This window comes from Strigops habroptila, chromosome 7, assembly GCF_004027225.2.
Source record: "Strigops habroptila isolate Jane chromosome 7, bStrHab1.2.pri, whole genome shotgun sequence".
NCBI lineage: Eukaryota > Metazoa > Chordata > Aves > Psittaciformes > Psittacidae > Strigops > Strigops habroptila.
This window is the reverse complement of record NC_044283.2, coordinates 61,629,865-61,652,419: the sequence shown is the minus strand read 5'-3', so window position 1 is coordinate 61,652,419 and position 22,555 is coordinate 61,629,865. Positions and strand designations below refer to the sequence as shown.

The following is a 22,555-nucleotide window of genomic DNA, read 5'->3' as shown; positions in this document are numbered from 1 at the left end:
TGTGGAGCATAGAGTGTCTATATGCAAGCTTTGCTACAGATCACAGCAGATTAAAACAAGAGTTTCCAATCACCTATCTCTGCCAAAAGAATTTTCCTTCATATCTGCAGAGATAGTATGTCAAGGAAAGCAATGCCAAACTAGGAGAGAACACACACAAAAAAAAAAGTGAGCAAAAGAAATTCCTGCTCCCAGAGATTGTCTCAAGTTGCATTAAATTGGCAGACTGCAATTCTTTACAAGCCAGATGAGAACATGAAAGCACATTAAAATAAACAGATACACACATACACTAGATATATGTTTTGTATATATTTCTGGTGTACAAAAATAAGATTTATGAATGCAAAGTAGAAGACTTTACTGCAAATGTGTTTCAGAGGACAAACATAATTAAATGCAGTTGTAAAGAAGATAAAGTGGACGTGATTACAGACACTATCCTGCGTTGTTTCCAGAAATACTAAAGGGAGGGAATGAATCCAGACTCTCATTTTCAACATAATATTTTTAAGTTTTAGTTTTCTAATTTAGTAAGTTGAAAAGTTTAACAACTTTTTAACTAAGCTATACTAATAATACTTCAAATGTCGAAACAAAATATTGAGGACCGTAGCTCTGGACATCAAATATAAGGAGGAAACGCAAAACTTAATGGGTTTGTGATAGTGTGGCATACCTAAAAATAAGAACTCCATTGAGATGTAGAAATACAACCATCCTAGTCACCAGTAGCCATATTGCTTTAGTATTTGTAATTTTCTAATAACTGAATTAGAACACTAATGAAGTGTCTTAGCTATTTTCCACCTGCAATATTTCATTACATATATGTGTATGTAAGTGCATACATTTAATGTATATTTATACAGAACTAATAAAAAAATTAAATACATTTGCATTTTTATCACTCCTTTTTAAAAAGTTATTAAGAGTACTTAGAAAAACATATTGCTCTATGAATTCCTATTTACAGTCTTTGCATAAAGGTGTAAATAAAAGCAACTAATAAGCTACCCAGACACCCTTCTGAGCAAGTGGCTAAAAGCCAATCAATATTATGAGTTAATCCTCCCTGGATGCTCATTCAATTAAAGGTGTCAGTAATGCCTCATCTGATGTGGCCTCAATTAAATTCAGCTATCTGATGGTTGAAAACACAAGGGGATACAGCAACAGCAGCAAAACCAGACAAATAGGCAGCCTTCGTGTGACTGCTAATTACTACACCTGGCGTATATTATGGCTCGTGCACTTAACACAGCACGTGGTAGCTTTGAATTTGGCTGTATTCATGCATACGTGCACAAATGCACACAGACGCAAAACCAGAAAACTCAGTAAATAATACAACTAGAAATAATTCAAAATTGTGACAGGAAAAAAATCCTTACTGTATTTCAGCTCCACGAATAGTACTTTTAAAACCACTTAATATAGTGCTATTATAAAAACATGTATTAATAACCACAAAACTGGTCAAAGCAAGTGGAGAACTAAGGGGTTTTTTTCCTGAGGTGTGCAGCACCTCAACCCCCCAGCAACATAGGAGTTAGAAACAGCTAACTTCATAGAATTTAACTTCTTCCATTACATACTAAATCTTTACTAATTCAGCGCCATGAAAAATATTATGATAAAACCACACAAACTGCTTCCTGGCATCAAATTTATTTGTATTACAATGGGTCTGACAAACATATCAACAATCAACCTCTCAATTTCCTCCTCTTCCTGAAACAAATCCCTCTAAATTAGAGCAAGTGCCTAGTGCATGGCACCATGACAGATAGATACACATATAGCATGTATAATGAGGGCACTTGGGCTCCCCAATATCCCTGTTAACAAGGCTCTTCTGAAAGAGAGAGCCCCGTGGACAGCCCACACAAGTCACTGTGGTGGTCTGCAGCCCTGAGACATTATGTGGGAGATGCAATGGGCCAGCAGATCACAAATCAGCACAATCGGCTCTGTCCATCCAGTGCATGGCATCCCAGGGCAGGAGCACAGCTGTCAAGTGCAGCATGTACAGGCTGCAGAAAGGGTGGTGGAGATGAGGGACAGTCAGCTGAGCAAGTCTCAGGTACAACACATGACACATTTGAGAAAGGCTAGTAGCTCAATTTGACCAGAAAGTTTACGTTTCTTAGACATCTGCATCACAAGGCTTGTAAGCTCCTTTGGAAACATTTCAGGTTTGTGTGTAATTTTTCTAAAACCTTTTGCACTTCAGATATGTTTTTAATCTAATAACCTTAGTCTGCTTGAGCAGGACATATGTCTTACAGAACACACAAGAATAAAATGTCTTTTCTTATATTTCAGTGTAAAATGTTAATCTTAACAATAAGAGAATGTAACCTTTTGAAAAACTTGTGTATTAGCAGACCATTTGCTCCACTTGTTGGAGTATCACTTAACATGCTTGGTTCTGGATCTATGACAACACAAGTGATATTTTAGACCCAAGGACAGCACACAACATGATATGGAAAGTAATCAGCAATAAAATAATAGTTTGTATAATAAAATTATATTAGACACAAGTAGAGGTAAAAGGGAAAGCATGTTAATGCTCACTGCCTGGATTTTATTACCCTAGCTTTACTGCAAAACACATTTAGTCACATTCTTTGCTATGTAAGTTTCAGCTCATGAATTCCTAGTAACCCTGGTTTTAGGGGAAAACCTATGCCTGAGGGAAAAGACAAGGAAGTTCCACCTCCTAAATCCATGCTTCTTGGGGAATCTGCCAAAGATTAGCTAAATTGTCTCCATGATGACTGGCTCTCACCTGTGCAGGTATGGTATTAACAAAATCAACTGATGAAGTGTTCTTAGATTACACTGACAAAAAAGGTCTGTACTAGAAATCAATACAATCCTTTCAGCAATAAATAAATAGTTAAGCACTGCATACACTCCCAGTCACACAAAATCATAACTCATCTGCTGTTTTAAATAACATAATTCCATGACCACAAAAAAGCAAAGCAAAGTGACCAGTTCTGTAACTTTAAGATAGCAAAAGAAGTGAACAAAATAGCAGGTCACAAAGAGTTAACGTGGTACTTACCACCTGCATGGCAGAACTTCTTGGAGGATGTGGTTCTATGAGCAGTTGTGAAGGGGTCTGTCCAAAACTTCGTATTTGAGCTTCAACAGCCTGGAAAAGGCACAGGCAGGTTTGCATGTTAAGAGGTGCTAATTACAGGGAATAGAACCATAACTGTCACCTGAAAATGTCATTCCACACTTCTGGCTTGTTTCATGTTGAAAATCAACCCCGTGTGTTCACTGTGGGGCTAAGTGCTTGGCACTGGTACTAAGAATGAGGTAATCATTTTAGTACTGTGGATGCTATTTCCATGAGAAACTCTGCAAAACCTCATCCTGCTCAATGATATTAAACAGAAACAAGCTATTATAATCAGAAACCCTCTTTATTGGCTCCATTTTTCCTTTCTAACACTGGCCTACCCTGTTTCTATCATAACTCAGAAACAAAAGTTAACTTTTTAAAAATTTCTATAGGTATTACGTGTTCTGTTTTCTATTTAAACTCTATTGCGTAGTTTTACAGCAATAACTACAATGAAAGCAATACCGAGCTGTTTTCTTATTTTCATGTTTATTCAAAATGAGCAAACAACTTTAGGATCTATTGAAGTACCAACAGCAAAACTAAATTACACATGCAGCTAAAGGAGAACATGATATATAATATATATATTGATAATGATATATTGCAACAAACTTTTTAAAAAAGTTTCTCTGTATCTTCAGCAACATGCTTTATCACTTTCTTCATAAGACATACATGAAACTACTATCTCATGCTCAGCGATTTCTTAAAAATAATGATTCTGAAATGTGGGAACTTCTATCTCTTGCCTAGGCATGTCCAACTAATTTTCCATGTTGCCACCTATTGCCCACTGGCTTAAAGATAAAATCAAGTAGCCAAAATTCAACAAGTTATTTCTTGTCAGCCAGCCCTGCACTATCCACAGAAACAGGCTAATAATAAAAAAAAAAAAATAAATAAAAAACCATCTTAAATCATTCATCTTAGATTAAATCTCTTTCATTGTGAGCTAAAGTAAATAGAATTACCTTGCATTTGCTGTGGGCTAACAGATTGCATTTGGGCTGATACTTTAGTTTCTCTGTTACATGGTGCACTGAGCCCTACATTCGCAAAGTATCTAGTGATGCTGAGCACCTAAGGTGAGGCATTAGCAAGTCCCACATTCAAAAGAAGTCCTGAAAATCAGGTCCTTCAAGCTTGAATGCTAAAACACAAAACCACTAGCCACTTTTTAGCTACTAGAAACTTGTTTTGCTATCAGAGATTATCCTTTTTCATGGTTCAACATACCTTGAGACTCCTTACACTTATATTTCCTGTTCTATTTTAGCCACCCATTAAAATTTTTGAGACAACAGAATAACACTTATGCTGAACTTATTCTTACAAATAACTATTTTTAGATAATAATAAAGACTATTACTAGGACGCACAATTTTCTCCTCTTACAGAAATAACAAAACCGAAAGTCGAATGCACCTGATGCCTTACAATCATCAAAAATAACCATTCTGTGATAGAAAACATGCCATCTGAAACACTTGACCCATTTGGCAGAGCTTTCGAAATATCTGAACTCACCAGAAGAGGAATTGCAATTACTCTATGGACAGATTCTAACATTCTTGCCCACTCTGGGAAGCAACTTCATCTTCAAAGAACTGGTGAATAAGTTTATCAAAAAGCTGGGTGAAATTGGACATACAAACACAAGTTGATTTAACAAGCACTTTCTGAGGAACAGCAAAATCAGATTTGTGAAACACTAAAGCTCAGTAAGACCATCAGAGTCCTCTTCCTAGTGATGAGACATGCTACATTAAAATTCAAATCTGGGTTTTTATGACTCGAGATATCAAGGGAATCACAAGGGCATAGAATTTGAGGTCCCTTAAGACATTAGGCATTAACAAAGCAACAGCATATTGGTCAGCAGCTTTGCCCTCTCCATAAAACGCTGTTAGCTCCAAAACATCCAGATTAAAAAGATTTGCTTACATTTACCTGCAGATTGAGCAGAACATTTTTACTAACAAATGGGAATTCTGTGTTGGATTGAGGGTAGAACCAGAAGAACACAGAAGGAGCAGAATGCAGACAGTCCTGGATGTCCGTTATTCTGTGCTTGTTAAAAACTTTAGGGCAAATCTACAGTCTACAGGATCTACTATTTATTTCCTATAAAACATATATCTGATATATTGTACAAAATGAATGAAATATTCTTGAAGCACAACTTCCAGGCATTTCTTTTAGAGCTGGAAACAGAGTAGATAAAATGAGGAAATAATAAGCTTCAGATTGGTTAACTTCCTAGTGTATTGACTTTTGATCAATATAATAACTTCCATTCCCAAACAGCCCATGTCTAGCATTTAAAGAGAGTCAGAATTTTGTTCTACCCATTAAATCTGATATGTCCTTTAATTCCCAATGCTACTTCTAGAAACAATACTCTCTTACATAGTGCCAGTACTAAGAAAGGGAAAATTAAACACAAGGTAACTCATGTTGATGCAGAGCATTTCAAATACTTCAAATACATTCAGCACAAGACCCCAAACTGATGTAGAACAAAAGTGATATGTTATAATGTTTTAATCAATGAAAGATCAGCAGTCACAATGCTGTTTACCACAGTCCAGATCTCAGAGGAACTCACTACCTTCTAGCAACATAAAAACTGGAAGAGACACAGTTGTGATTCCACTGCTTACTCACATACATGATGCTTATCATAATCACTTTCCTAGACCACACAACAGCAGCAGGAGAACAGCTATTGTCTCCCACCCACCTTCAGTGCAGAAGAGCATCCCTGTGGGATGTTAAAAAGAAGTATAAAATATTCTACTCAACCCGCAAGTAGAAAGTCACTGCCCATTTTCAAGTAGTGTTCTGCCAGAACTGGTGAAACTGCTGACCAATGGGACAACGATTTTGCCAAAACCTGCCTTAGAGGACCACAAATTCTGTGTTTACAGTCTTTAACAGACAGTTTCCACATCCACGTTTACGATCTAGCTTGAGTTTGGGATTTAACAGTTCTGTCACAAACAAGTCTTTTGGACTCACTAGGTTCCATCTGGTCCTTCCAAAAATATGACAGCCTGCATTTTCAGGATTCCAATATTTCCCTGTCACAGTGTTCTCCTTTTAGTCAACAGAACCACGAAAAATATATATTCAGATCATGTCCTACCACAAGTAACAAAGTTTCATAAAACATCAAAAGTACACAGAGTAAAAGCACAGATATTGTATGTCCTCTTTACTGACGTCTTCAGAGATCCAAAAGAAATTTGAAAAACTGTTGAGTAAAAAAAACTACTCGGACAACTATTTCTAGACATAGTGGCTAGACTTCAGCATAAAAACCTTTCGCATTCCTTTTAATTACCAAGAAAAAAATGTAAAAATTTCTTTATTAAGCTTCAACATTTCTTAATTATGGCCAAGACAGTGTACTAGTGACCCCAAATGATTTCTTCCTTTTCCCAGATTGTACTCAAAGTCAATCCAAATGTCAACTTGATGTTCTGATGATGTCTCAGTCAGAAGGATCGCATACAGAAGGATGCAAGATGACCTCCCTCTGTCAGCAAAAACATGTGATGTTGAAGCTAGAATCAATTCCCAGTCTCTCCATTTACATAACAATGGAAAGAGAAATACAGGGCATTGTAGCCACCAGATGTCACTCAGACTTTTGTTCGACCTGTCAAAGAAAATCAGCTAGGAGCAGGGAATCTTTTCCTCACAGAGATAATTAATATCTCCTTTGAAGAAAAGGACCTACCACTTACCTGAGAATATACAGTAAAATGACCATCAAAAAGTCATCAACTTTCTAATAAATTATAGTACAGCTTCTAACTTTTCTCTTGAAAAATGTATTACTAGCATTAGTCGGTGTTACTAAGACAGCTTCTTCTAGTGGCAGAGGAAGGGCATGTGTTCTCACATTGCTGAATCCCTCTGGAGCATACAACCATTTAGATTATTGTAGGTAGAAATATATAGGAAATTCTCACAAGTAGTTTCACATCTATTAAAGGCACTATATAACTGGAAAGGAATAATCTTTCTTTGAAAGACATCTTTAGTTCCACAAACTCTTATCTGTGAAAGCATGCTGCCTACCACAAAGTAAAAGATAACATCATTCAACATTTTGTTTCACTGCTTCTCAAGTATCTCAGTAAAATAGCTTTCTTCCTGTTAATCCTCTACTAAAACAAAACTTTTCTAAGGTCAGAATTCTTCCAGATGCTACAACAAGAAGTAATAAAATTAAACAAGCGAACTAACCCTTTTCAATAATCCACACAGTATACATCTCGAATCATACTTACATGATAAACATGGTATTTTGAATGTTAATTAATTTATAAGTATGAAAGCCGTAAGAAAATTTAGCTTTTATCCGATTACCACAATAACCTGGATAATCTCCTCTTTTCTTGTAGGGTAGGAAGGGGAGAAGGGGAATAGGGAAGTAAATTAAAAGAGGAAGAGTAAAAAACTTGAAAACTTGGCTTAGATATAATGTAGTTTCTGGCCACTGCTAAGTATGGGTATTTTCAGTCTCTGAACTTACCATCTAGTCTAACTGTGAAGAAAGTTAATTCAACAGTATGCAGTACCCACCAAATACGGCTGTAAATTTTTTGGGAAGGAGGGTGATGGGGAGGTTGAACATATGGATGCAGTTAAGGTAAAAACAGATGTTTGTTACTTTTCTTTGCAGCAACACTCAGAAACTAAGTCAAAATTGCTTTTTTTTCATGTTTATGTCTGAAAGAACTATAAAATTAAATATGAGGGAGGGTGGGTGGAGGGGGAACTGCAGTGAGTGTCACAGAGAAAGAATGAAACGGTCTTTAGTTTTGAACTCAGATCCTGAAATAAAGGCCCATACAGTTAAAAGGCAAGACATACACCGTTTAACTCTAGATTTAAAGACCCTTAAAGAGACTAGCTTAGAGTTGCTTTCATCATGCCTGCTCAGACAAAAATGTCTGAGAAGTCTAAGGCAGGGCATACCCATGTTAAAACACATGCCTCTGTCTGAATGCACGACAACATACAACCTCACCATTCGTTACAAGGAGGCTACTTTCAGTCAATGTGCCTTTACAGATCTACACTAAAGTATTTCCAGTTTTTTCTCAAATCTGTAAGATTTAATTGCCAAACATTTCAAAAGCCAGGTGAAATAACATCATGCACTGTAATACATATTCTTCCAGCATACATGTTAGGGACAGAAAATGTTTTGGGTTCATCCTCCATGTTTCTACCCGGTATTTATGTCCAGAAAATAAGAGCCCTTGCAAAAATAATTACTTTGGCTCTCTGCCGTTCCTACCTAACTTTTCAATATTCAAAAAGGTTTACACACATGTTCCTCAGTGATTTCTATTGGCTTGAGCAATATGCAATTATGATTGCTTGTTTTCCCTTTCCTTCCACCCAGATGTTGCTTTACAGCACCAGAGAACACAGACTATTTGACAGGTTTCCCCTCAGAAAGCCATTCAACAGAAGTTGAATGGCTTAGCAGCCAACTGACTAGCTCCTTTCCCCATGGGACAGTGATTAAAATCAAGCTCTGGTAACAAGTGATCAGAAAACCTCTTCTGACCAGACAGTCACTTAGAGTCCTACGGTAAGATTTTTAGTTAAATTCCTCACGGACTACAGAAACACAGGTAACACTAGCTGGAGAAGAAGCATGATTCATAACAATTAGATAAAATTGCTGAAAACACACTAAAGATTATAGAAAAGAAGCAGAGAAGCTCTTTGTAGTACCATCTCCCCGGGTTTCATAACAATCCCTGTTAGATCGAGATTGTGAAAAATGGGCAAAATGCTTTTCTGATACAGGCAATGTATATGCTTGCTGACTGTACAACTGCCCTAAGGATATTGCACTACACTTGACCCAGGGAAAAAATAAAGTGCTTAAATGCTAGTATCATAAATTCACACACTCCCAGCCACTGTTCTAAATAAGATGAGCAACCGAATCTCTTCATGCCAAATCAGAAAAATCCTTCTCTTATTTCAACTTCACAAATCAACCCTTTTATACTGAATAATTTCAATTTTTTTCTTTTATAATTGCTCTATTCGCTTAATGTACTGGTTTAAAGAAAATTACCTACACTAGCTTTGAAATCTAATAAATTACAAGGAAGAGAATGATGAGAGAAGAAAGGCTAAAGAAAAGATACAAGATCAAGAGTTGCATACTGTTCTTTAGGTATCATTACACATGACTAAAAATGCTTGTGATATACCCTCTGTTAACCAAGCAGAGTGTAAAAGATGACTGTTGCAGTCCACTAATGCAGTTATTACTTCAACTCCAGCAACACAGGTTTATTGGTTCAGAGCTGAAACAGGGCAGAAATACTGTCAACAACCTGCGGGGGGGGCCAAGGGGAGGGCATCATTAGAGTACGCTAGCACATTGATATGAAGTAAAAAGTGCACTTTAGCTCGCTGTGGTGCATTAGGGATATATGTAACGAATCTGAGTATGCCTCATTATACAAAACAACATAAAAATATATATATTTGAAATACATATATTTGTATAAATATATATACGTACAAATGAAAGCCATCACATATAAATGAAACATAAGGGTTTTTTAATTCCTTCCTTACAGCTTTCTTGCAAGAAACACATCTGTTGTATAATATCCCACCTCCTTTCCCCCTTAACTTCAGTTCCTTCTGTCTGTTCAAAATACCACAGTTGTCTGTTTGGAAGTTGCTTACTAGTCTAACCACTTGTTATTTATTAAGTTCAAACTACTAAAGATACCTGGAGGGGGGGAGAAGTTACCCTACACGAGATTTTTTTTTTCCTCAAAGCTATTTGTGATTCAATGCATGAATCACTGAAAAGCGTAGAAGGGAGCATGGCGTAGGATACCTTCCACCACACCTTTGAAAACAAAGACACTAACCCAGCTCTTAAACTACATTAGAAATTTTCTGTGAGAATAAATTAAAATTAAGTCTTTTTGTCCAGACAAATCAGTATGACAATTACATGGCAGTCATTAAAGTAAAACAGGAAGTAATCACAGCTTGTGAGAATACAAATAGATCCCCCTCAGGGCCATGCAAGTTACTCTAGTCTGAATATATACATTCCAGGCGTATTGGGCAGAGGCACAGCACGGCCTGGCTGCAATCTCCAGTTCATGCAGCTGTCCGTCTACTGCAGCATAATCCCAGCTGCCAATCTGAAAGAAACCAGTTAGTCAGAGCAGACACAACCAACAGAAACAAATGTCACTCAATAATGTTCAGAGGCACTGGGTTCATGGATAATTTCAAACAGTATCTCTGTCTGGAGCACTGATGTGCTCATTCAAAACACCTAAATCTTTGGCTACTGGAAAGAAGCAGATAAAAAAACTAGAACTAGAAAAAGAGGTCTGGTAGCACTTCAAAGAGACTGACAAAGTAAAAAGGGAAAAGAATCTAAAAAGAAAGTTAAGATGAATTTAAAGACCTGCAGATAAAACTGGATTCAACACAAGCAAAATCCTAGGCAGCTCTATTTTTAAAAAATGTAACAGTCACTGTTTTATTTGAGCACCACAACCAAAACTGCCTTATGTCTCTCTGTGTTGTAGCAGTTGAAGGTTTTAAGAGAGCAGCTCATTGCTCTCATTTAAAATCAATAATTATCACATAGAAAGTAGTGGCATTGCTCTGCGCAATAACTTGAAACTTCATCTATTTCTGACATTATTCATTCACTTCTTTAAACAGCTAAACCTAATCTTTAAAACTTGCTACCTTCACATAGTCTACTTCCCACTTAGCCAACTCCAGATTTTTCATATAAAACTTTTTTCTCTAGAATAAAGGAATCTGTTCCAATCTGTTAGCATTCCATGGAATTTCTTCGACTTTGATGCCATCTCTATTTATTAAATAAAAAAGCTTCATTAAAATAAATCATTTTGATCTGAAAGAGGTTAATACACTGATGTAAAAATCCAACATTTAATGGTCTTTAAACTGTCTTGCGTGATCACCTTTCAAAATCTGTAACAATTGTGAAAAAGAAACTGATTTTGCTAAACTAAGAAATACATTTAAGTAAGTCATAACTACTACTTGCAAAGATCAAACTTGCTGTTTTCAAAGTATGGGTACAATATTATCTCAGAGTTTTCTACTGCAATGAATGAAATTTTTGTTATCATTTAATAAAATGTAACATTTAACTGAGACTTGATTTTTGGACACTGCTTAAGGAAAAGCACCATCAGCTTGACCACATGCTTTCTCACTCAAGTAGCAGCTCTTGTTCAAATATAACTAATAGCTAATATAATACAGTTTGGTAAGTAAATATCACACCACCTGCAAACACAGTGGGAACACTGATGAGCTAGACACCCTGGGCTGCAATAAGCATAGAATGAAAACACTCCTATCAAACATTTTCAGTTTCCCAGTTACTGTGAAACACAGTATATACAGCACAGATACAGCTTGGACTACATAAAGAGCCTGCAAATAATCAAATCATGCTGATGACACAAAGAGTAATGAAATTTTTGTAGCCTGTTCACTTCCATGTTTGATTCAAGGCTAAATGACTTACTGTATGATAACTGTATGACTATTATACACTAGGATATCTCATCCTTTAAACATATGGAAGAGAAAAAAAAAGCTGAAAAATGGAAATACTTTCTACTAAAAAAAAGTTATTTTTGAAAGATTATGAACATCACTTTCTTCCATCCCTTGTTTACCTTTTGATTACTGTTTCTTATTTAATGCTGTCCAACAAATATGTCAGCTATCTAAGACTGACCAGCCAGGCACAAATGAAAATATAAAGAGCCCAGGGGGTCTCAAGGCCTCTCTGGCTCTCATAGATCCACAAGACAGGTCAAGCAAGAAGAGGTGAGGCAACTGACTGCGCTGAAAATTTCTGTCCTTTGAATTTCAATCAGGGGCTGATGAAAAAGGCACTCGGAGCTGAAGAACTGATTTACATGAGTTACCTCCTTCCAGAAAGCTTTACTTCTTCCAGCCAAAGCAGTTGTTTGATTCTTAATTTTTTAAATTCTTATACATCAGGCATCTAAGTCATACTTGAATTAACTCTAAAATGTCACTCTTTTTCCTGCTGGATACAGATGCAGAAGCACCAGACAAAATTAGGATCTATTCTGTAATGAAGGATAAAAGAGAACATCCAGGACAAATATTTTTCTGGGTCAAAACCTAGCTGAATACTTTTATGTCTAAGCACTGTAGTAAATACAGTTTAAATAAATTTAAGACAAAGGGCAATAAACCCCCCATTCATCATGTCAGATTCTAGGCTGAATGGAATCAAAGGAGTGTCACACCTCCCAGATATCACAGCAAACACTTGCTTATGCTCATTTTGCCTGTTTACTCCCATCATCACAGATAGGTCACAGTGTGAGCTGAGATGTGAGAATTAATAGGTAAATGATACGAACTGGTGGCAGGAATGGTCTCCTATTATTTTAATGCTCCTTTTAACAAAAGAAAATAGTTCATCTTTTCGTAGGAGAGTCCTGGTGCCCAGACAAGCTGGTTTTATGCAGCAGTGGTACATGCCCACCCACAACAGCATCAGAGGCCCTGCCTTCGTTACACAATCCTGCTCTGCACAGGATTCACACACCTTCAGAGGGAAAGACCAGGGCACAGGACAGGCAGCAGTTGACAAATCCACCTCTCCTTAGCCATTAAATCAGTATGCTTCCTTTGAATATAGACTTCTTAATGCTGGTTCCATATAATGGTATTTTAATACAAACTTGCAATTAAAACTAGACTGATTCTTAACATTTACTTGGCTTTTCACACTGTTCCTATGCTGTATAACGTCAAGCATGCCATCTGTGCAACACACTTCTGGCCAGAGACGATTCAAAGATTGTTTCTGCAGTACTTTGAATTTTGCCTGATGAATTCATTACTTACTGAATTCAACACATCTAAATTTATTGCTCTCTGACAGTATTTTCTAATCACTTTATCCTACTTTTTAAAGCTTGCTGCAGCCACAACAAAGACTGTTGCCCAACCTGCTAGAAACAGATTGATCATTTTCCCAACTATTTAGCAAATGTTAACTATGCTATAAATACAAGTTGTGTTTATACTTCGTGAAAGATTCACTGTTGTCAAAGTTCTCCAGCTGAGTTAGAGCTGAAATATGCTATTAACTCCCACCATGAACACAGCTAAAAGACAGGCCAAAAATGCTTTCTCTGGGATAAGATATCAGATCTGCTACTGCTGTCATGAAACTGGGGTCATGTAAACTAAACATTCTTGTAACTTCTTTTGGAAAGCACAGAAGTCTCTCAAACAGTAAATATTTAAAAATAAAATTAGACTCATAAGAGATAGGTCTAAGATGCGTAAAACTTGCCAGAAGATATTAATCTCAGGCAACATTTAAAAGCTATTATCCATAAATAATTTATCCCATATGCCTTAAAACTGAAAATAAAAGAATTATTTCATCTTTTTATATAATCAGAAGTGGCACATTCAAATAACATATCGAATGCTATGTCCAAGCTGATTCTTCACAATTTTTGAAACTCCTCAGTTCATATGGAAATAAGATATCAACAGTAGAAATAAAGGTGCCGATAGGATGCAGAAAGCTGTGCTTCCTAATGTTAAACAGACTACCTTCCTGTAACAAAAAGGCACCTTCTCTTCAAAGGAAAACATATAAAACAACTGAATCATCTATAGCTAAAAGCAAATCACTTAATGAAAGCATGTGGGATACATTAATTCGATGAGACTTAGTCTCACCTTTTTTGAACTATTATTGCTAATTTAAAAATCATCACTCTTCCTTAATTGCAGCCCACCAAGATCATATCAGATGATACTTTAAAAATTATTTAAAGAATATGGTTAGGTGTTTTTTGATAAGCATGCTACAAAATCTAGTATGCCTCCTGAGGCTCAGGCGTTCCTGTAGTGAATCGATGACGTGGTCTTGAAGTAATATTTTGCCTTCCCACTATTAACATAATCTCTTTTCTTTACACTTAACCAGTAGTTTTGCTAGCTACATAGGGATATCACTGAAGACATGGACTTATAATTAGAAATTCTGTGTGCAGCCCAGATTCACGATCAACCTTTGTTACACTATGCCAGAGACAACAGGAATTTCTAGTCTTCTGACCAAGACACTAATGGAATACCCACCATTCAGTCCGAGATACAAAATATTTTCTACGGATTGTGCTTCACCTCTTAATCAGTTGCTTATCTGAATGATTTGGACCTAATTCTACTACTATTTTTTTTGCCATCCTTGGACAGCTATTGTAAAAAGAGAGCAGAATTTCTGATAAGAAGATGCTGTGAATTCTCTCCAGAATGGTTGGATGACATTTATCTGTGCTACTGTGACTTCCTGCCTATTCCATACAGGCAACAAAAAAGCCATTGGACAGCAGATCTTGTGCTTTGGAGTTCCACAGATCAAAACACAGTATTCAAGAACAAGTCAACAGAAGGTAGTCAGTCATACAGCATCCCTCTGCTGGCAAATACTGTATTTTCCACCAGAAAGAGCTGTGATATTTACTGCTTGTCGGCTGAACAGCAACTTCTCTCTGCAGTTGTAACCTCCTTCAGCAAGATGCACAAGGACCAGAGTCAATGATAATGCTGCTAAAATGGCTCAAGAAAAAAGAAGAGGATAAAGGAATAGTGTTTGCAGCGATGAGTAGTACACAGATATGCCAGCAGATATACTGGATCTCTTGCCTGGCTTCTCCTGGTTACAGTTCCCTTCCCCCACTGGCTGTGACTCAAACCCTTCTCTCTTGATCTACTTCCCTCCCCCTGAGATTTGCCTTTGAATTATGCAAGCTTTGCACTCCCCAGGGTTTATCTGCCAAAAGGTAGCATGTGGCCCATGGCTTGCATTTTAGTTTAAAATTTTCTATTATAGCAGTCAGATCCTTTCAAAATACTTTACTTCCTTTATTCCCATAGGCAGAAAGAATGGCAGGAAAAAATTGTTCACAGCAGTACGAGAGGATGTAAAAGTTCTACATTTTCAGTTTAAAAAAAAAAAAGAAAGGTGGAATATGGTTTTAATCAAGTAGTTTTCCTTCCTAGACGAGTGCTTCCTTCTTGTAATATATATAACCTGACTGCCTATAAAAATAAAGGTGCCAGTTGGAGCCATTTAGGAGACCTAAGGAAATTCTGCATTAACCTACACTCCTCCACTCCTCAGTTCCTTCCACTATTATTCTGTGTGTGGCCTCTCCTGATGAGTTAGGTCACCAATACCCATACTTATATCTGTGAAGATACTTCAGAAACACATGTGTCATAGGCTTCTCATTACTGATGTGGTCCAGGCTTAGTATAGACTATCTATGTGGAGAAATCACCATGGTTTAAGCACATGCTATTACTTCTATATGGTACCTAAAAGCCTTTGTAACTTGCAACTTGCAGAGCAAACAGAAACTTCTCCTTGTTTCAGGCTTGCAAATAAAAATACTTTTTCTGCTACAACTGTTAAGATTAAAGTTCCAAACCCTGAACCTCACCAAGAGGAGAAAGCCAAAAGCATCCTTTTTGAAACCAAAAAATCCAGAGTAAAACCTCTGGTTTAATAGTTGCCTAATAAATAGATACTAAATCTGAGGTGTCATGTGCATACAGTTAACAGTAAAAATACTGTTAATTGTCCAGATCAGAAATTCATTTGGCCTCTAACCAGGAATTTGGTGGAGAAAAGAAGAAATATTTTCTAGCAAGCTGACTGTAGGAGAAAAACAAATGCTGATTGAAGCTGCTCAGCAGTACAGAACGTTAGCACAGGTCCTCAGGGAAATGGATTAGTAAGCAGGAAGAAGGTGAGGCTGTCAAAGGTGCATGATAAATTCATTTAGCACATAGATATAGAATGATTATGCACAAAGATGTACACACAAACAGATTTTTTATTACTTTCATCTCTACTCATAAGTAAAAACAGAATAACGCACCACTGGTGATGATAGTCATTAAATCTGCACTATCAATATCATACCAGAGCTGATCCTGTGTACCATTTCAAATTACATAGACACATTTACATAATAAAAACCCATGCTTTAAAAAATACATGTAAATAGCAAGGGATACCTAACTAAACAGGAATCTTTTTGCCGACCTGCATAAAAATAATAAATAAAAACATTCCATTGGACCAATCTTCAAGTAACTCAGAATGAAAATGCTGCAAGATAACCATTCATTCTGCTGCCTGCATTCATCAGCATGTATTTTTGACACCATCAGTAGTGTTTTGAAATGCTGCTGCTGCTAAGCTACTCCATTATTATGAACTCAACAATACCGTTGTTCTCCTCTCCTGTTTTCATTTTTATACGCCACTCAGTCGAGGCAGCATAGAATAACCCAAAATATGAAACTTTGTACTGAAGTACAATAAAACCATGACAAAATTCAAAAGATTTGGTAACAAAATATATTTATATATTTAAAGAAGTACAAAGTGAATGCTTCTCCAACTGAGATGATCCACACTTCCAGACAGATTTGTAACTTCCCTGGTCTTAAATTACTTTATTTCAAGCTATGACACAAGTAGAACCTACCAGTTAAAACGATAACACAACTGTTCTAGAAAAATTTAAAACTACATAAAAATTGTGTGTGGCAGACCACTATTTTGATTAATACTACTTCAATTATTAGTTTCATAAACGATGGTTCATTTAATATAAAAATTTAGAACACATTACACACAATGCCCAGTCTATTTTTTCATCTCATACTTAAACCTAGCACTTGAAGAATCTAATAAATACTCTTACAAGGTAAGAGTATTTCCTTGTCAGTGTACAGAGGACAAACCCAGATTACGACATTTTTTTCTTAAAGCCAAGTGTTCCATTAACTCTTTTCTTTGCTCAATTAAATGTATTATGTATTTATGTGCAACATCTGTATTTTAGGTTAAAGTAGACCAAGATGCAGCCTGCAGACTGATGGCCATCCATGCAACGACAACAACCAGCCGTCAGTTTTTGTACTTACGTCAGTCCTTGTATGCCCCTACATGCCCTGTATACCCCCCAAACCCTTCCACTGCATCCAAAAGCCAGCTACAAACCACTGTGTTGCTACAATGTGACTTTTTTATCCAGAGGATGTCAAGGTGCCCCAGTTAGATGGCCAGTACCTACAGAGAAAATACTATTACATAAAATAATGTCTACTTCTCAGACCATTTTTCAGTAAGCAACAATTAAAAAAACCCTTCAATTAGGGTTAGCCTCAATCTACAGTGAACTTCAAACCTAATATTTGTAAGCAGAAATGTCTTCCATCTTGTTTTCATTCAGTTCACACATATATTCCCTGTTAGTATGCATCCACTCACCCTTTTAAATAAAATCGTTGATAGCATTCATATTACTTTATTCTCAGGAACTCAGTGTATTTTATAATACAGTTCCACTTACATTTATTCTATAATTAATATACTTACAGCTACGCCTGACACCAATGTATTCTCTGAATAGAGAACATAAAACTGATCCAAGACCTATTTTAATCACCCAGCCCAACCTGTCTTTTTTTTTTTAAACATCTGTTTAGATGGACGAGGGAGAAGTCTTTAAGCCCGCGATATCTTAAGGGATACTTTAACAAATAGATTTTTCTGAATAGTACAGAGTCTGAGTGAGACTACTGATCTTTCCGATGTTTAAATATTTACTTTTGCATATGAAAAATACAGGACAAATTATTAATTTGATAGCAAGCCAAATAAATATAACGGAAGCTACATCACTATGGTGTTTGATGTGTATTACAGATGCAGGATTGCATTAAAAGAGAATTGTTAAAACTATAAAGTAAATTCAAAAGTGCAAGCCAAATAAAAAAAATGACTGTCCTCAGCAACTGAGGCAACCCTTGAACATTTATTTTTATACTGGCATCCACTTTGTGCTGAACCCAGGTGCAAAAAGTTTAAGAACAACTTGAATGCTTGTTCTCTTAATTTTGCATGCTGTGGCAACCAGTTCAGGCACCTTGCACTTGACTGGCCTGTAGTCAAACCACAAGAGAATGCAAAGATTTGAACATTCATTGGTAGCTTTGAACGTGGAGTCTTTACACTTTCAACACTGAAGTGGTTAACAAAGATTTTTGTTTCCTATATTTAAAGTACGAACTTACCTCTCTTAATACGGAATCCGTTATTGAACTCAAGTTAACAGCTCCTTCGTAAGTCAAATAGTAGAACACATTCAGGGACCTAACAGCCTCTGGCCCTTGCTGTTTGTAGCCAAAAATCAGATCAATCCACTGGTGAAGCTGGCAGGAAACAAACTCACTTTCTAATGCCTGTGAAAAAAACCAGACACAATATATATAAACTTGAGTTTGCCAGTTAGTCATCATTTAGTCATCACTATGTAGCAGCATTTTTTAATACCATACAAAAACCTTAACAGGTCTACATACAGAACTGATAACTGATAACAGTAACATTTTACCAAAAATAAGGTGGGCCCTGTGATAGACGCCAGTCTCATGCTCTACTCCCCACTGATCAGATGACCTTGCTTTTAAAACTTTAATAGTGGGAGTGAGAAAAGAAACAGTAAGTGGAAAGCATTTATGCATTTATGGACAGCCGGGCAACATTTTTATGAACTCTCAAGACATAATAGTGCTTTTCTGTGTGATCTGCACAGTGAACAATAACAGCACAATAATCTGATTCTGACAGACAGAGAGAAGATTGATAGACTTGGGGAAACTGAACTAACTAGGGATGTTAGGGTACAAATTATTTAACATGATGGAATATCAAATTGCTATTACTTGTATGCATGTCTTGTATATAACTCTTACACAAACCTACACAGAAACAGTACTATGCTGAATGATTAAGCCATTTTTCTGAAGATACTGTCCAATTACAACCCAATTCCCAAGACAAAGCATTCAAACAATAATGAATCTCTCACAATGCTATTAGATACAGCACAAATGCATTAAAAGATAACCTAAAAATCATTGTCATCTAAAGGGTTAATTCATCTAGAGTGAGTCACTAGCAGGATTTGCTTCCTCTATTTTATATAGAGGGTTCAATATATTCTTATTTGAATGAGCAAACAAAACAACATAACAAAGTCTGATATTCTCTTCATCTAAGGAAACAAATGGCATTTTCCTTGTAAAGGAAATTCCTAATTTTGAGCAGAGGAAGTTGAAATTAATCTGAAAACCAAGGAAACCTCTCTGCAATTTGCACACTAAAATGATGGGTTTGTTTCATTAACCGATGCTTGAAAACAACATTTAAATTGACACATAAAAACAGCAATTGTCTTCATTTGTGTGGTGCGCTCCACACAAAAGCCCTAAATATGTTCAAATTAGAGCAAGCTGCTTGATTGTCACTGCAGTCTCATGTCATATTAATGCATGACAAACATTAAACCATACACTTAAATGGCAATTTATATCATTTAAATGTTTACTGCCACACCAGATCATCACTCATTTAAATGTGACTTTCTGACAGCTAATTTCAGTTACTTTTCCTCGATTCACTTAATTAGAACTTTCAATCAAGAAAAGACCTGTATGTATCTTTGACATCATATCATTCTTTTTTTTATTATTATTTTTATTAGGATACTGAATTGCTGAAAGCATTCTTTAAAACGAATTACCACACAGTATAGTATCTCTTTGGATTGTCATATGGAAATACCTTACAACATATATGCTTAGATAGGATTTTTTCTTTCTTACTTTTCTTTTTTTTTTTCTTTTTGAATTAAAAAGACCCAACATTTAGACACAGGCATACAATTAAAACTATAAAAAACCACAAGCAGGCCAATTAAAAATTAATGATTTCAAAATTTTTTAATAAGATAAAACCAGTCAGGAGTCTCATGAGTGTCCATAATACTACAATGTGCAGCCATAAAATTCTACAGGGCTCAGCAAATGGCAATCATAGGAATTAATTTTCTTGCTATGCTAAAAAAAAAAAAATAAAAATTAACCCTGGAATATGCTTACTGTTATCATTATAACTATTTAATGACAGGAAAAATAGCATTAAGAACTTGTGATTATACATATATATATAGTATGTGCAGAGGTGGTTCATATTTTATTTTTCTTCAAAAGCTAGATTTGTACTGGGTCATATTACCCTTACAAAGGTTTTGGACATGAATAACCAAAGGAATATCACTCTGCAATTCTCCTCAGATTAACAGATATATGACTTTTTCTTAAAAAAGCAAAACTAAAACACACCCTTTGCCTTTTCATGGAATGGTTGGGAGCCATCCCGAATTTACTTCTTGTTTTTAAGTTTAAAATTATTTTACACTTTTAATTTATACAGATTCAAAAGTAGATAATTTTTTTCCCTATATTAGGCCATTTTAAATCTTACTTCTTATTTGCCAAATCACAAATAAGAGAGCTAAACAAAAAATTACTACAGTCAGCATCAATACCCAGGTCCCTGAAGGACCGCCCAAACATAGCACACCAAAGACTAAATAAGCTTCTCTGGCATTTCAAGTTCACAGTTAAGTTCTTGGTTGGAGGGAAGGGCTTATGCTATGACAGAATCAATGGAGGAACAATAGTTTAGTTAACACTCTGTATAAAGATTAAAAAATTAAGTAGACTTCCCAGGACAACACCACAATGCACCAGTACATGCAATGCACTTTATAGCTGCACTGGTATATACTATTTAAGTATGGGTACTCCTTAAAAAAACAAAACAAAACAAAACAAAACAAACAAAAAACCCAAACAAAATCAAGGCAAACATCTGAGAACTTAGAAAGTTCCAATTTGCGTAACTATCCAGTCTTTAAAAGGAGGGCTTTAAAAAAAATTAAAATGTTACTGTTAGCATTTACCTCTGGCAAAACTAAGCCAAGGGTATGGAATGCTAAGCATTTAGGATTACTTAAGCATGTAGGACAGCCAGTGCTCATTAAGGCTCAAGTTAAATACGGCATGCAGCGGTGGGATACTAACATCCTTCCCATGCTGCTCTTAAAGCAAACCAATCAATTGTTAGCACTCCCACAGCAGACCAAGTATATCACATACTGTGTGCTCTGAGAAAAATGTGCAAAACAAGAAAATCTTCTAAAATGTCCAGTGTAATACAGTTATATTCAATCCTATTGAGTTATTGTAAAACAAATCAGTGACTAATGCCCAATTGTTAAATGATCAAACAAGACCATGAAAAGACTGTCACGTGAAGCCACACAAAAATTGTCAATTCTGTCCACAGGGACTCATATTAACTTTGACAAACTGTCTTGGGGCTGATATCTGTTTCTTTAATGACAACTATTAGGCAGAGACTAAAGCACTTGAGGTATGCTAAAAAGTACAGTATACAGATGTCAAACACAAACACCTATTAGTAACTTTCATTTCTCCATTCCCAAGGTAGAAATGCTTCAGACACATCAACAAACAGAAGCTTTGTTATACAAGCTTCTTGATCGTATACAAGGAAATTTTAGTTTATTCATAAATACTTCTCAAATGCACAATTTGATGTTGCTAAACATGTGCAATCAAAACTGCTTCTTCACAAATGACTCTGAAATTCATTTTTTTATGCACATCTTTTTCTGTCCTGTTTTCTGAAAGTAGTGAATGGAGATTAATTTAATGCTTGCAACCAAAGACTACTATCAGTCTAACGCTGCTACAAATGGTTTAGTAAAACATGGTTGGAATGACAAAAACATAAAATCAGCAGGTTAGGAAAGATTTTTCCTTTTTCCAGTATAAATACTCTAACCATTTATTATAATATATTTTCACAAACAATATTATACTCTTGGAATCAAGGTTTGTATCTATAAAGCGACTAGTGCTGGCTTTTGCCCTCTACTTTTCTTTCTGGTTTGGATTATGTAATGACATATATCATATGAAATTATGTCTATCAAAAATGAATATATACTGGTCTTGAGATTAGGATATTCCAATGCTGAAATTAGATGAGAAGATTAACTGTATTTCTTTTCACCAGCATAGGTATTTATTCATAACCAAGCTATTCAGAAATAGACCACAGACTTGCTTGCCTTATTCCTATGCTGATTAAAGCAAAGTAATCTTGAAGCACAGCATAAAGCATGCATGTAACTCTGAAAGACAGAAAAGAAGCCCAGCCTATCCAAAATGTGGTTTATATAGTTAAAACGAAGTAGAAACTTGGACGAGAAACCAAAATTGCCCCTCATACATGAATAATCTTTCCTGTTCACTAAATTAAAAAACTAAAATAAAATAAACCCCAGAAACCTCTGGAATACACTACATCGG

The 22,555-nt window shown here is 35.9% G+C and overlaps 1 protein-coding gene across 4 annotated transcripts in view; it reads right to left on the bottom strand.

Annotated features, from left to right (window-relative positions):
- LRBA (LPS responsive beige-like anchor protein) overlaps positions 1-22,555 on the bottom strand; it is a 395,208-nt gene that overhangs the window by 39,825 nt on the left and 332,828 nt on the right. For all 4 annotated transcript variants that reach the window (XM_030491547.1, XM_030491551.1, XM_030491549.1 and 1 more), the window contains 2 exons: positions 18,383-18,550; positions 3,080-3,169 (listed from right to left, as the gene is read on the bottom strand). In XM_030491547.1, coding sequence (XP_030347407.1) covers positions 3,080-3,169; positions 18,383-18,550 — 258 coding nt within the window. The remainder of the gene's footprint in view (positions 1-3,079; positions 3,170-18,382; positions 18,551-22,555) is intronic.